The sequence below is a fragment of the Stigmatopora nigra genome, chromosome 22 (genome assembly GCF_051989575.1).
Source record: "Stigmatopora nigra isolate UIUO_SnigA chromosome 22, RoL_Snig_1.1, whole genome shotgun sequence".
Taxonomy (NCBI): domain Eukaryota; kingdom Metazoa; phylum Chordata; class Actinopteri; order Syngnathiformes; family Syngnathidae; genus Stigmatopora; species Stigmatopora nigra.
The window spans coordinates 6,770,527-6,785,511 of NC_135529.1; the positions used below are offsets into that span (position 1 = coordinate 6,770,527).

The 14,985-nt window shown below is 39.6% G+C and overlaps 3 protein-coding genes across 5 annotated transcripts; 1 reads left to right on the forward strand and 2 right to left on the reverse strand.

The window, feature by feature from the left end:
* The first annotated feature begins 104 nt into the window (after positions 1–104).
* Positions 105–1,250, forward strand: LOC144215942 (perforin-1-like). Its single transcript, XM_077745171.1, has 2 exons — positions 105–551; positions 650–1,250. Exon 2 carries the CDS (start codon positions 652–654, stop codon positions 1,087–1,089), a length of 438 nt encoding a protein of 145 aa, XP_077601297.1. The 5' UTR covers positions 105–551; positions 650–651; the 3' UTR covers positions 1,090–1,250.
* On the reverse strand, positions 865–11,870 carry LOC144215908 (uncharacterized). Of its 3 annotated transcripts, XR_013330527.1 has the most exons (14): positions 11,570–11,870; positions 11,365–11,410; positions 10,381–10,530; positions 6,978–7,114; positions 6,609–6,794; positions 6,282–6,456; positions 6,001–6,177; positions 5,670–5,792; positions 5,487–5,584; positions 5,366–5,396; positions 5,207–5,309; positions 4,907–4,994; positions 2,367–4,833; positions 865–1,347 (listed from the first exon to the last, which is right to left on the reverse strand). XR_013330527.1 is itself a non-coding variant. In XM_077745120.1 (13 exons), exons 3-13 carry the CDS (start codon positions 10,466–10,468, stop codon positions 2,896–2,898), a joined length of 3,144 nt encoding a protein of 1,047 aa, XP_077601246.1. In that variant the 5' UTR covers positions 10,469–10,530; positions 11,365–11,410; positions 11,570–11,870; the 3' UTR covers positions 1,435–2,895. The 3 variants fall into 3 exon arrangements, 2 of the variants coding, with proteins under 2 accessions (XP_077601246.1, XP_077601247.1); XM_077745120.1 differs by lacking the exon at positions 865–1,347 and having other exon boundaries at positions 1,435–4,833; XM_077745121.1 differs by lacking the exons at positions 865–1,347; positions 10,381–10,530; positions 11,365–11,410; positions 11,570–11,870 and adding an exon at positions 8,253–8,367 and having other exon boundaries at positions 1,435–4,833.
* Positions 11,871–11,893: 23 nt separating this feature from the next.
* Positions 11,894–14,497, reverse strand: LOC144215925 (beta-1,3-galactosyl-O-glycosyl-glycoprotein beta-1,6-N-acetylglucosaminyltransferase 4-like). The gene is made up of 3 exons (XM_077745143.1): positions 14,358–14,497; positions 14,129–14,198; positions 11,894–13,459 (listed from the first exon to the last, which is right to left on the reverse strand). Exon 3 carries the CDS (start codon positions 13,456–13,458, stop codon positions 12,175–12,177), a length of 1,284 nt encoding a protein of 427 aa, XP_077601269.1. The 5' UTR covers position 13,459; positions 14,129–14,198; positions 14,358–14,497; the 3' UTR covers positions 11,894–12,174.
* Positions 14,498–14,985: the final 488 nt, after the last annotated feature.

The following is a 14,985-nucleotide window of genomic DNA, read 5'->3' on the forward strand; positions in this document are numbered from 1 at the left end:
AGCTTTCTTCTCCTTCCATGCCATGTTTAAAGTGAATGTTTGCTCATAAATTATCAAGGGTTTTGACAGGATACATTTTTGTAATTGTTTTCAGGAATAGCAAAGAAACCTTCAGATAATTTAATCTGAAGACACATTGGGTGTACCTGTTTATTTTATATATCTCAAATAATTTTGATAATAGTCCTCTATAAGCAAAAATAAGAATATAACATTTTTACCTGCACTGTCATGTGTCAAGGTCACTCTAATAGAATTTTAAAAAAATCTGAATCAGACCAAACCAATAATTGTGTCAGATCAATGTAAATGAAACAAAATTATCCTTGAATCGAATGATCATCCATGTTCGAAATTGTTAGTTATATAAAAATTTCAAGTTGATGACTCAGGTGGCATCCATCATATTCTCCCATGGTTGCGAGAACGGAGCAGGTGTGCCCAAAAATATTTATGGAACAGCCTCCGTTATCAAACTGATATGAAGCTTGCTGACATTTAAAAACATTCAAGTTGGGCCAATATTGAGACACAAAACACCAAGACCACAGGTAACGTTAGGCACGCACCGCCTCTTAATTTCCTTCCATTTCTCATTGAATTTTCCTTCTTTGTACTTAATACAGTACTTCTACTCTCTCTCTCACAGCCATGGCCTCAAGTCTGCCATGTTTCCTACTGGTTCTGTGTGTCCTGGCTGTGGCTCAAGCCCAGATCAAGGTGTTCAACTTGCGTGCCAGTGATCTCCCTGCCAACATTTTAGGGATCACCGACGGCTACGTCAAGGTGTTTTGCGGCTCCGCAAATCTGGGCAAAACGGAGGTCCGCAACAACAACGCCAACCCTTGGTGGGAGAAGGAGTTCTCCCACTTTAAGGCTCAGGAGCGTGACATTTTGAGGCTGGAGGTTTACGACCGCGATTTAATCTTCGACGACCTGCTGGGAGTGTGTCAGAGGCAAATCCGACCTGGAAGCCACGAGCACGACTGTTTCCTGAAGAAAGGTGGCACCCTCCATTATGCCTATAGCCTCAACCAAGGCGACCAAGAAGCATTAAATGCAACTGGTAGTTTCCCTTTTCCCTTATAAAATAAATTCCAAGCTTTTCCTCCGATTGCTGACGTAGTGTTACGCAAAGACGCTTTTTTTTCGGACTCTAGCCATTCCATAATTTTGTGGTATGAACAACAACTATTCTTGGCTTCTTCACTGTTTCCACATTTGTTGAAAGGATATAAAATGCTTCAACAATCCAACGTCTGATTCATTTGTGGATAAATTAAAGTCCTCCAGATGAATTTTCTGTCAAAACTTGTTATCTACAATTGAGTGTAGTTATCTTCTTAACTAGAGAAGAAAAATAAATAATGGGAAATCAATCCAAATGGAAAAAAATGTAAGGAAATTATCTATTTTTTCTACAAAGACATGCAATTATGACTTACCTTGCAGTTTTTTTTTATTGTAATGTACATTTAGAACAAACATACACTTTATATGTCGTGTCAAAATAGCATTGAGACACATTGGAAAAGGTTATAATGAACAAACTTTTTTGTTGATTAGTTTGGGCCTTTTAAGTGTGAAGAACTTTCACATTTTGATAGCATGAATGCTAAATAATGTAGTTAAATAATGATACTGCATAGCTTGTGTAATCTTTAGATTCACTCACAGTGGTATTTGAGAAATTAACTTGCATAAACTTAAATTTTATGTACATTTTGCATTTAACACTACATTCGTTGGCCTTGCCTATTTTGCTTGTGGCTTAACAGAAAACACGTTTGTGTTGCTGGTGAATTGGAGTTATGACTTTGGTCCAAAAGTATAGATTAAATAGTGCCAAAACAGATAAAATAAATCCTCAGTAGTAAATTTTAAGAACATATTGGCACATCATTTTCAAAGAAGTGTACACAAATGTTAGGTTCAAATCTATACAATTATTACTATCTAATTAAAATAGACAGTAAAACACAAAGTACCTCTTACAAAATAGGAAAAACATCTATACACTCAAATTAACATCTAAGCATCTTTTATCTACAATTGTTATTTTTTTGCCAAGTTAGTAAAACAAAAGGGAATAAATGCGTCTATATAATGTTTGTTATGTCTTTTAGTAAAATATCCACTCCCACATAAAAAAATAAAATAAAGTAAAATAAACAAAGGACAATTATAAACAAGGATAAGCGAATCTGCTATAGCTTTTTTTTAAATATATATTTTTAGATATTCTCCTCACCAACAAAAATGTCAAAATATTTGTTTATATTTTATTGTGACGTACCATAGAGTTATTTTATGACTTGTTCTTTTGCATATATGGCTTTTGTTTTCCAAAAAAGTTTGAATCATACCTGTCAGGAGTTCTACCAAGTTGTACCTTCTTCTTGATCGCTAAACACTGCGTTAATTGGGTCAGAACAAAGTTCCCCAAAGGTTCTAAGGTCCCTTAATGTCGTCATCTCCCTGCTTTCCTCATCCAAAATGTCAAAAAGGGTCTCTTTGGCTTCAAGATTTTCTCACTTTTGTGCAAAAACAGTTGTTTTTTTTTAAATTTTATTATCAGGTGCTGTACCATCAATACGTTTCGAGGATGTTTCTGTTCTTTCGAATGCTGCTTTTCATTTTAGTGACTCTCCTCCTTAGCACCAACAAAGCTATTCCTTTCTGTTTTCATTTCATGTTTTGGTTTTCTTCTGAGGCTGGTCCCCAATGTCCAATGATTTGGACCTGCTACTCCATCAGTTTTCTTTTGTTTTGCCCTTGATTAATGACAAGTTTCACTTCTGAGATTTGAGTCTCTTTTTGTCCTTCATTTTGGTTTCCTTTTTTTTCCTACCTCAGCTTCCCCTTTTAAAAGTAGCTCTTGTCTTTGCTCCACCTCTATTTCCTCATCTTGTTCTTCCTCACCTTCTGACTGATGCCACCCGCAGTCTCTTTTGGATTGACGTCATCCGACTGCTGCGATCCACGTGCCCTTTTGGACTTCCCATATCCAGTGGTGGCAGGAGCCGACCACTTCCTTCCTTTTCTCAGAAACCTTTCTTCTCCCAGATTCCCAAGATCTGCCCTCTTCACTTGGGGATTCTGATCAACCGTAGTGGCAAATTCCTGCAGTTGTATCTCCTGCGCAATGTCTCCTGATGGAACGCTGGCCAAGACAGATGGAGTCTCTTCATACTTTTCGACCGAAGCTTGCGTTTTCATGGACTCTTGTGTAGGATCTTTCAACGTGCTCCCCTCGTCAGGAATACTGGCAACGACTTCTCGTTCAGTTGCTGGATCTTCCTCCATTTGAAGGACTTCGACGATTGTGCTCTCTTTCTCGCTGTTTGTTTTTAGCTCAATACTATGTGTTGGTAGGTCGACATCCATCTCCTCAAGGCTGCTTTCTATATCGCACGTCTGCTCTTCATCCTGAATGAGTTCATGTTGTTTTTCACCTTCAGCTTCCCTTGTATACTTTTTCTGCTCGATCTTTGATTCGAAAACATATTTTTCTGCTGTGTTTTCCTCGCCAGTTGTTATCTCGAGGTCCCCTCCATTTTCAGGCAACACATTTTCTGGACTTTCGTCCTCCAGTATAATCACTGGGATAGTTTTCAGCTCCGGTATCTTTGAAGCAATTTCTTCACTCTGTTCTTGTGCTCCAGTAGGTTCTGTTTCCTGGCCTAGTGAGAGGACAGGTTTCTTGGCTTGTAATTCATCATTCGTTTCCATTGTTGTCACCATTTCAATGTCCTTCTTTAAATTTACAGAACCCTCTAAAGTTGCAAGTTGTTTCTCCTCTTCTGTGTCTTTAGCAATTACAGCCTCTTCCTCAATCGTAATGGAATCTGCTTCCTTTAAATCATTGATAGGAAGACATCTGGCTCCTGCCTGTTTCTCAGTTTTGTCTGTAGACCTACAACTTGGTCCTACCTTGCGCCTCCCTCTCCTGAGAACTCGCATTTCTTCAACTGGCACCCCTTCCATCTCATCCACAATTTCCTTTTCTGAGTTGTCATCTTTTATTTTGTCAGTCTCTGTTCCTGTTGTCATAAAAATCATACCAGTGGTATCTTCGACGCAAATGGCCATGTTCTTTTCCACCTTTGCTTCCAGTTCCGTTTCCTCAACGAGTATTTGGGCAAATGCCTCGGTAGTCGCCATTTGTTCCGCTTCTTTCTCAGAGATTGCATGGTTTGCTGTTTTCAAGTCCACTAAGATGATTCTAGCGTCCTGAAGCCTGGGAAGATCAGAGTCTTCTTCCTGTGACGCTTGGGTTCCTGCTGGCAGAATTGGGTATGCGTCCGTCTTTTCGCTTTCCAGCTCCATTACTTTTGCCTTTTCATCTTCCAGGCTTCCCTCAATCAAAAGTCTCACTTCATCTTCTCCTGTACTTGGCGCTCCATCTCCCTCTACTGATCTCAGTTCCTCGGCAGTGCTTTTTCCTCCTTCGTCGTGAACCACCTCGGCAGGTTTTACGTCATCGTGACTTTTGTCAATCAAAGGCAAAAGTGTAGACCCAACTTGGCCATTGTCAGATACCTCTGAAGGAAAACCTGTTTTCTCCTCAAGGTTTTCATCAATAGTTAAATCCAATTCTTCAATAGATTTGGCTTCTTCTGGGGGCACCTGCTCAATTCCTTCCATTTCTGACGCTTCTTCACTACCAATGTGAGAATCACCGCAAGAATGTGTCAGAATCTGTGTGGCTTGACGCACCTCTGCACCGAGTGTTGTTCCATCTTCAGCTTGTGGGATTACAAAAGTTTCTTTCTCTGTCAAATCTGCAACTTCATTCTTTCCCTTCTCCTCTGCAAGCATGTCAATTGTTCCCTGCAACATAAAAACACAATTATTGGTAATCAAATGAAAATTTCTGTACACATGTTTATAGATCTCCACACACCTTAGTCACCACCAACTCAGAACAAGACGTTGCCTTCTCTTCCTCCAAGATATTTTCCTTTGGCTTCTGTGCTTTAATATCCTTCAGTCTAACAGACATGAGAGTATACTTTGATATTTATTAAATGATTTCTGATCGCTAATTGAACAAATGATAAAGTGTGGACTGATGGAGAAAGAAAAGCAGGCTAAAATAGTTTTTTTTAAATGTGTTGTTTAAAGCACTATGACACAAAACGCCATAGCATATATTTTTCCAAAAGGCGCCACATCAAAAAGAGATAGGAAAATGTGTGGTTACCTGCTAACTTTTTTCGATTGACTTCCCACAATGTCATCAGCTTTCTTTCCTTGCTTTCGAGCGCTGCTTCTACTCCGAGTCGTAACGGCCATTTCCCCAGTATCTGTTCAGATTTTAACGTCAATCTAATTTGACGCTCCCTGTCGAAAATGTTCTTACCTCCAGCAGCTCCGCCCATTAACACTTCATCCTGCAAATTCAAAATCAATAAGCATTTTAGTTTTAGTAGCTCTCGTTTGTGTTGTAACTAAAAACTAATGCAATCAATACAAAAACATACCACAAATTCAACAGTGTGCACCAAAGACTCCGCTGCTTTTATCTGCCCGACGATTGTCCCTTCTTCCTCTGGCTGTTCACTGAGCTCCACTGGTGTCTCTGTAAATAAACACCTGCTAATATGGACAGTTGATGTTGCTTGGAAATGACTGTGTAATGGATTTGGTCTGGGATATGCTCTTACCCTTCAATTTCATGGCCTGAATCTTCCTGGCAATGTTAAACCTCTGATTCAGTTCACCTTCTCCCTCCACCTCCCAAAGTAAATCTGCATCCCCCGGGTACTGATGCAGGTACTTCTCACACACTGCAGACAAAAGGCAATATTATTGACATGATTGTTACAATCTCTCTAATGTAAAGTAAACATCACAGATGCATTCATTTGGTTTGAAATACAAAAAGAAGCAGTAGGGCATTAGTAGACCGTCAAATATTTTACAAAATTCAACCCAAGCAAGACACACGTTATATGTTTGTTTTTAACCTACATCAAGTCACAGGATAGTACATACTTTTGTACATGGCTGTGGTAAGAGGATATCTCAATCCCAGACAGTCATCTTGAAAACTCAGCACAAAGTCCTTCAGCATGTGAAGGCCAAATCCATTACGCCGATGACATTTCCTCACAAATATAGAGTCCATCACAGGAAGCTGATATCTTCTTGAAGAATAGCTATATAAAGTGCCTACAAGAGGAAAAAAAGCACAAAACCAGGGGAAAAAAATCATTCAATCATCTTCCATGCTGATTTTCAGTGGATGGTGGTTCCACATCCGTTGTGAAGGTCACCTGAGTGTTTGACTGAGTAGAAGCCAACTGCTTCCCCATTACGCCAGCAAATCTTTGAATAATCCGTCCCCCCATGGCAGAGGAAGGGTAGCTCGTCTTGGGGGTTTATCTCCCTTACTCTGTAGATCAACCGATTCAGAACATATAAGACTATTCTCTCGCCAACGCTCTCCACCTGGGGGGAAAAAAAAGACACTATCAAATACTAGCATCTACATCAGTTCATGTCCAAAACTTGACTGTAAGTTGAATATCCAACATATATGTGAGTCACAGATCACAGTGACCGAACGTTAACGATGTGACATTTTACAATAGTCCTTTTACCTTCAGAGTGCCGTTTCGAGTGACATCAGAGGTTTTGAGAATATCGTCTGCAGTCCACCACTTTTCCAAAAGGTAAAGAGCAAAGGCATTGAATGGGTTGGAGGGAGAAAAGAGGGCCAGTGTCCTATCTTTGTCACTGGAAACATATAAAGGAACATAGCCCACACTGGAAAGGCCTACACTGACCTGGAAGAGCACAAAAAAGTATGTTGAAGCTACATAATGAAGTTTACCACATATTTTCAGGATCCTGCCATGACTAATTTCCTAGATGATGTCCCATATCCGACCATCTGATCGGATCACGTCATTATCAGTATCAGGTAAAAAAAAAAAAAAAAGATTTTTCTGAGTGATATGTTGTTTAACCTTGGTATGGTCAGAGAGGGTTATTTCTTCAAGGCCATCTGTGTTGTTGTAAAGAAGATGGTTCATGTACTTGTGAGCTGATGCTTCTAGCTGAGCTTGGCTGACATCAGCCAGGATATCAACAGGAAACTCCATAACTAGAATACACAAACAGATCAGGTTTAACATAATAAAGGGTCAAATTAATTATATGTACTCAATAGAATGGAAACCTGCAATTAGTGTACTAGACATGGCTTTCTTTGGTTCTCAAGTCATGTATACTTTCTGTTATGCAAAGAGAGAAAATGTCTGAGTGCAGTGGCACACGTATGACCAGTGAACAAACCCCCGAGGCTGTGAATACCGCTCATCTGTAATGTAACTTGCCACGAAAGGAATGTTCTTTACAGTGCATGGGTTTGTGTGGGCTTCATAACTTTAAAGCACTGATGCCTAAATTTACATAAAAAAAAAAGAATAAAATAACACTACTCAACTTAATAAAGCACTTTAAAACACCAGGTCCAAAGTGGAATATTAAAACAGCATAAGATTTGAAATGGAATAAACCTAAACAATTAGCATTTAAAGAGCTAAGTCTCAAGCAGTCTTAAAAGTCAAGGACTAAAAATGAGTTTTGAGGCCAGTTTTAAAAGGAACGGTGAGGGGACTTTTCTAAGGCTAAATGCTAATACTTCAAACCATAGAATTGTGTGTTATGTATTATGTATTAGTAGGCACCAACAAGTTCCCCGAAAGGGGGATGGGCTGCACACGCGCGTGAGTAAAATTGTGGGCGTGGTGTACTCTACAGCAAGTGATGAATTAATCAAGGCCCCAGGGCCCCTTAACACGGAACACATGAACAAACACATCCAGAACCGGCAAGTTAACAACGATTACTTGCAGGTGTCCAATTTTCATTTGTCAACAAGGAAAACTCTCAAAATGCCAAATTTTCCAATAAATAGTTGTCAATGCTAGACAATAACAAGTCCCATGTTGGTTAACCCCTCTTTCTATTACAAAAATAATAAACAGTACAGAAGGGTGCTCTGTTTAGTGCCTGCTTTTAGAACAATTTGTACCCTATCATCAATCATTGAAATGTTTGTTGTTGTTGTGGTTGTTTACGGCGTCCAAATAGAACAGCACAGCAAAAAAGAAAACGGTACCATGCAGAGTCTAATGAATTCGTTCGACATTCCCAGCGAGCTCATCCCATCCCAGTCGCTGTCCCGTACAGTAAACACACGCACATACGCGTTCAACAGTACACAAACATAAACTTACCGCCGATGGCTCAAAAATCGCACACAATCGTAATAACTATTTATACTATACGAGCAGGTTTGTGAGATGGGAGGCTACTGCCGCCTGAGCCCGTTGATGCTGGAGCAATGTGCGCATGCCCCGCGATGGGAAACCAATCCTTCGGTACTCTTATGTAACTCAACTTTAAGCTCCTCTAACTCTTTTAATACGACGGAGTATTAGGGCCAAATAAAGAAAAGAGAAAATTTGGCCCACGATAAGAGTCAGATTAACCCTTTCCGGGACAGAACATATTCAATTATTATTATTATTATTTTATAAAATAGTTTTTTTTAATAAATACAATTATTATTTAATACAGTCATTTGCCACAAGTGAGTTAGATGTGGGCTTTGTAATAAATATTAAAGCAACAACAACTCATAGTTTTCCAATAATTTGGATCTATTTTACTTGTTGCAAAACAATTTAAGTTTTAAGAATAATAATGAATGAATATGGTGTTTGGCATCACGACATTCTTTTTTTTTTTAGTATTCGTGCAGAATTTGCTAGTTTGATTTTTTTCCAACAGAGGGCACTATTTCTAATTTCTAATTCGGTTGGATTAAAATGAGTGAAAGACACCCACTGGATTGTCCACACTATAGAAAAAAAGACTGATTTTTTCGGACTGTAGAATAGTAATGGTAAATCTGATATTAGACCTATTTAGGATAGCTGAAGCTTCTTCAAATGTTTGGACTTCCTTACTGACTATCCTGCCATGCATTGCACCTTTTGTATGAAAAATACACCTGATTTGTAGGGAAGTACACAATCAAATGCACCATGATTCAGTTGAATGTGTCACTTGTGTGCAAGTACAGTGCAAGCAGAGGAGGAGTTTGTGAAGTTATGGTGGACAGTACTCTGTTATTCAGTCACTTAGCTCATCAGTGAGGTGTTGGTTGGAACCAGGGCCTGTCTGCACACACAAGGTCGCTATTGTGCTCTGACAGATCTGGTACACTCGCACTTTCTACTTTGGTGTTTACTTAGAAAGCATTCCCACTCAGGTTCATACCTTTGGCTATTTAAGGGGTATCAATTAAAAAAAATGTTTTGGAATGTGGAAGGAAACCTTAATATGCCATATAATACATGACAAACATGTCTGACAAAACGGGGGTGGTCTTTTATGCTTATTTTATAAAACATTTGTAAACAAAAACTTGATCTAAAGTATATTTTTAGTCCGTGTCATACTTTGTGAAATGTGAAAATGTTCTCATTCCACCAAGTTTATGAAACTAGAACCTAAGAAGAGATAAAATGACTTATTTAGCCAACTTTGGAGGACTTCATCAAGCTGTGAGAGGTAAAGAAAGCTGGGAACTTTATCAAAATACCATACCGCCGAGAATGAATGATGGGTATTGTTCATTTAATACGGGCAGAAAATAAGAGGTGGGGGGCAGGTGGAAGGCGTTCAGATTTCACCTACCTCCCGAAACCCCCTCCTACAACCATGAATTGAGTTTTTGTAAGAAGCGAGCAAAAATAGAAAGGATATCTGCAAAGCTCCTCGTGTCTACTCAAGAATCATTCATTCATAGCTGAACATACTTGTGAAGTTGCGTAAAACAGGAGTCACAATAACATGTACATTTCAAAGGACATACTAAAATGCGTTGCATTGCTCTATGAAAAATTTGCAGCCGAACAGTGGCAGCTAGTGACACCTATGATGGTGGTGACATCGATGATTGTGATATGGATGGAAAGGTCCCTATGACATTTAACCGTGACACGGATTGAAAGATTATGTGCAAGGTTTGGTGACATACAAATTCTCTATGCCAAAGAACATCCTGTCAATAATCTTAATCCATGTCTACGTCTCAGTGACTGTTGTACCTTTTTCATGACATCAATGCTGAAACTTAATAAAAGCGGGACTTGTGACTTGGGAAGGGAGAGAGTTCCGTGTGTCAACTTCTCACGTCTCCCAAGCTTTCCCAACCGCGGTTGTATTAAAACACAGCACAGTCTCTTGCCTCGTTCTTCCTTTGTGTACGGTTAAGACATATATTGGGTTCTGTAACTTCAGACCCAACAATACTGCATGGCCCAGTGATGCGAGTCGTGTGACCTTTGACCTTACCTTTGAATGAACATATCCCAGAAGAGCCGTGGACTTGAAATTTGACGGCGTAGGAGCTCCGACTCAACTCCGAAACGGTGACGCCCATCTTCCCTATTGCAGCTTTCTTGGCTGTCGTAGAGTTGGTAGCAGCAACATTGAATTTGGCAGCTGATAAAAAAACACAGGCTTAACATTCAAGTAATATGAGGAGCGATACATTCAAAGTATCAAAATGTAGCAAGTTGTGAGTATATCAAATGTAAACATGTACAATGAATGGAAAGAAAGTGTACAGAACATAATGGTTTGGACAATAGCGCTGATCGAATTTCCCTCCTCTGCTTTTGTCCCGTAGGCGTCTTCCTGCTCAAAAGCGACTACACTTTTGTGTGATAAAGCCCAAAGCCAAATAGAAAAACTATCTGATGAATTATTGTTAAAGTAATCCATCAAAATGGCAGTATACAGGAGCAACCAGAAGAAACAATTCGTACTGTACTATTCCATACTTTTGCGCAATTGAAAAGCAATTGGCTTTAAATGATGGGATTCTGAAGTTTGGTCTCAGATTCACTTTTTAATGTCAAACCTAAATATCTCTGTTTGCTGCCAACCCTCCCAGTTAAACCTGATTAAATGTCTATCGGGATCATGAAAACATGTCCAGCACACAACACTTAGAGTAGATCACACTGAACGGAATCCACATGTAGCACTGAGGTTCAAATCAAGAGGTTAGTCGGTCATTCTTGTTCAATGCTAACGTACTGTATTGATGGGCTAATGCATGACTTTAGTTTCCATGACAACTGATGTCTTAGAAAGCAACAACGTGAGGTCAACGACTAGCCCCATCTAAAAATATGGTGAGTGTTCCAAATAATTCAATTATATTTTCACAAATAGCTATTTATTACCATGCATTCAAACCCGAATATTTCAACATTCCATATTGACAACTTACTATCTGCTAGTTAATTACTAGTATGCTTCTTTTCTTACCGTTTGGCTTTGACTCGATAGCGCTTTGTAGTCCATGGGCAGGATTCTGAATCAAGTTTTTTTCAGGGAGGACATGTAAAAAACAAAAGTAATATTAAATAATAATTAATGTAATATTAAAATCCATATTTTGACATAATGGCCAGGTTTTTTTTTATCTCAAAATGTGTTCTGGGTAGTCAGGTAAAAGATAATGAACACTTACAGAATTTCTGGAGGTGGCGTTTCTTCTGTAGGTAGTGAAGCAGCAAGATGTCAATCTAGGAGTGCGGTTAACATCTCGTATTTCTCTTTTCCTTGGGACCGGCTTTCACTTGTCCTTTGTTGCCGTTCTTTCGGGTGCTTGGTGGGTAGCGATGGTTCGGACTAAGGCGTTATTTGGATCCAAACACAGCAGTAAATGTGACATGAATTCAAGTTGATGATTACTCTTGAATCAAATTGGTATGAGGACAAATGTGTCCACGTTTCCTTCAACTCAAGCTCCTCTTGATTCAAAAGTGCACCCTAAGCCGCACAGTGAGGCATTATGGGAAGAATATGGTTTTGCACTTCTGCTCAACAGCAAGTAAAAGCAACCAACCTTCACCATTGCTTCAGAAAACACAGCAGCTCACTAAGAACATGGCAGTCACAATGTATTGTTTGTGCTCTGTTGATAATAACCAATTTCATGACTAGAATACCTGTTTTTAAAATTCTAACACCATTTATTCATAGTAGAGGCCAATGGTACTTAATCTATTTTTTTATTACAGTTGTAATTTCCTTTAAGGCAAGTTTCCATCAAATTTATGTGAAGTACAATCTTTATGCGTGGTGGTACTGCAGTTCCGTCAACTTACTTTCCAAACATTGTATTAAGATGGGGTTAACTTTGAGGTCAAATTTGTTAGCAAACCAATGACCATCATTGAGGAGCCAACGAAGTTCTGCAGCGCCAAAAATGCAAACACTTCTAACGTGCGTACCAGTACAGGGTGGATAAAAACGTCCTTCCAAGTACTGCCATTTAACAAGTCTGGTCTTACTCTTTAAGTCGGTAACATCTGGTTCAGACCTAGAAATATGTCCTGGCACACCAGGCATCCTGATAAGGGAGGCCCAAAAATGTTCATCTGGTGAGTAAGTGTCTGCTGACCATGCCAGGAAGTCCTCCACCACTTTGTTGTCGTTTATGTAATTGACAAATTCCCACGACAAGACAAAATACGCACTACCCACGAACACCATCATACCATGCGGGGGGAAATCTTTAGCCAACTCTCTTTTGACAGGAATACGTTTGTACTCATACGGGACATTCTTTAGTTCGTGATGAAAGCCGAAGCGTTGTTTCTTCAATTCACTTGGGCGGGAAGACTCGAGCATGTTTCTCCCATTCAGCTCCCTCAGCTCCATGACAAGTTGATAGTTGGACTTGAGAGGGAAATCCTGGCCGCAGAGATTGATAGCATACTTCCACTGGACCTCGGACCTCAGTAGGTCAGAGAGGCAGTTGAGATCAGCATTAAGTCTGCTGATATGGGCATATTCAACTGACTCCAGTTTCGAAGCAACAAACACATTGGGCAAACACCGGGCAATGTTGTCCATGGCCTTAATAAATGTCGGAGGGGACTTTTGGTCAAAGTGAATGCAGTAGAGGTTGTGAGGTGCATAGATGGCACGGAGAATACGCTCCACCATGGGAGCGTTTTTATGAACCACCAAGGAATAAGCCAATGGGAAGTTGCGCTCGACCTCTGATACTAGGACACTAGCGTAACGTCTGGTTTTCATAAATACGGAACAGTCCGAGGTCAGACTCACAGTGCTCTGGTCATCCACTGGGATGGTTTTTCGTTTCATCTGGAGGGCTTTGCCTATTTCCACTGGGTCAAGCTCATAGATAGCGGAACAGTTGACGTCATATGTGAGGCTGTGAACCGCTGATTGCCTGTCATAGGTTCCAGAGGGGTCAAAGTAGATGCTCTCCCTTACGTTGACTTTGATGTAGACCAGCTTGAGCAAACACACTGCCACCAGAGACAGAAGAAACAGGAAGCACCTGTGTCTCAATTTATGTCTGTAGCAGCCACATCTTATTTTCATTCTAGAAAAAGGTTGAAAGACAGATGCAAAAAGAAGCCTTTTAATGGATAGGGATGTCTATGTGACAGTCATTAGCATACAACACGTATACAGGTGTATATTTTATGTGCAAATAACATTGGCTGGTTGGGTTAGGAGGTCTGCTTCAATGAGCTCACCTACACAGTCCTGCAATTGTGAGGCAATTTTCATGATTGTGGAGCCCTATGTCATCTAAGTTTATGACATTAATTAAGCCGTGTCGTTAAAAGTTCTCTTCTCTTTGGCGTTAAAAATTTACAAGATATTTTTGTCATTTTACATGCTATTAAACATTTTAAAATGAGAAAAAGCATGAATATAGTTTGTATATATACAATGACAGAACACTTTTGACGGCCCTGTGCAGATTAGATCAACATGGTAACACAAGAATCAAAAAATTGAAATTTGAAAGCAACCAATTGTCCACACAACTAGTGCTAAAATTACACTTGGTGCGTTATTAAAATGAAAATAATATTTTTCCAAGTTTTTCGGACAGTATTTAGTAAATGGTCAAGGACTTGAAAGCACTAACTGTTTTACCTTGAGCACATAAAAATGTGCAAATATGTACATATATAGGTTATAACACCGCATGAACCAAATAATTAGAAAAAAAGACAACAATAAAAAGGTGTAGGTTAACCTTGCTCTCTAAAGATGTCCTGGAGTGTTATCCAAATTTCTTCAACAAGTGTGGCTGTAATGATGTAAACCTTGAATGACAAAGAAAATGTAATAAATCTGCCTAAAACTTAAAGTATTTCAAAATGGAAATGCACTTCTCCAATTCAATGGATGACAGAAAGGTCAACCAATAAGTCTCAACATATTTGTAAAATACTGCACAACAAAGTTGAGTCTTGTACTATTACCTTGAAAGATGTCTACCAGTTGGACAGCACATTGCGAGGCGAACAAGCAGAACAACTTCCCCATGCGTAAGGACAGTTTAGGCAGAACAGGTCAACTGTTTGTCCCGTCTGCTATGTGTGCAGCTCCATCGTGGACTGGAAGCTGTTTAGGGTGGAGTGACGGTGGCTAGGAGCGGAAGGGAGGGTGGTAGATGGGGAAGGAGTCTCGGCAACAGTCCGCCCACCGGCCCTCACAACCACATAACTGTGTCCAACACTATTACTTCACATTCACCATGCTCTTTCTATGTCTCTTCTGTGAGGAACTTGCGTCAAACTGGCCCCTCCGCTGCATGGAAAACTCTTGCAAACTTGCAAAATGATCTCAGTCCTTTGTGTTGGTTTATAAACTCTTTTTTGTCTCTTTTTGTGGTGGGATATAGTTATTTAAGATTATTTCATGGGTCAGTCCAAGTGCAACTTTACACCAGTGTATAATGATTAACCCAGCTAAACTAAGCCTTCCATTAACTTCATTGCAGACATCTATTATTTATAGAAGTTATTCAAGTGACCATTACAGATACTACTGTAGCCTTGGATACACCTGAGTAGGGAAAGCAATGAAAGGCCATTAAATCAATTGGGT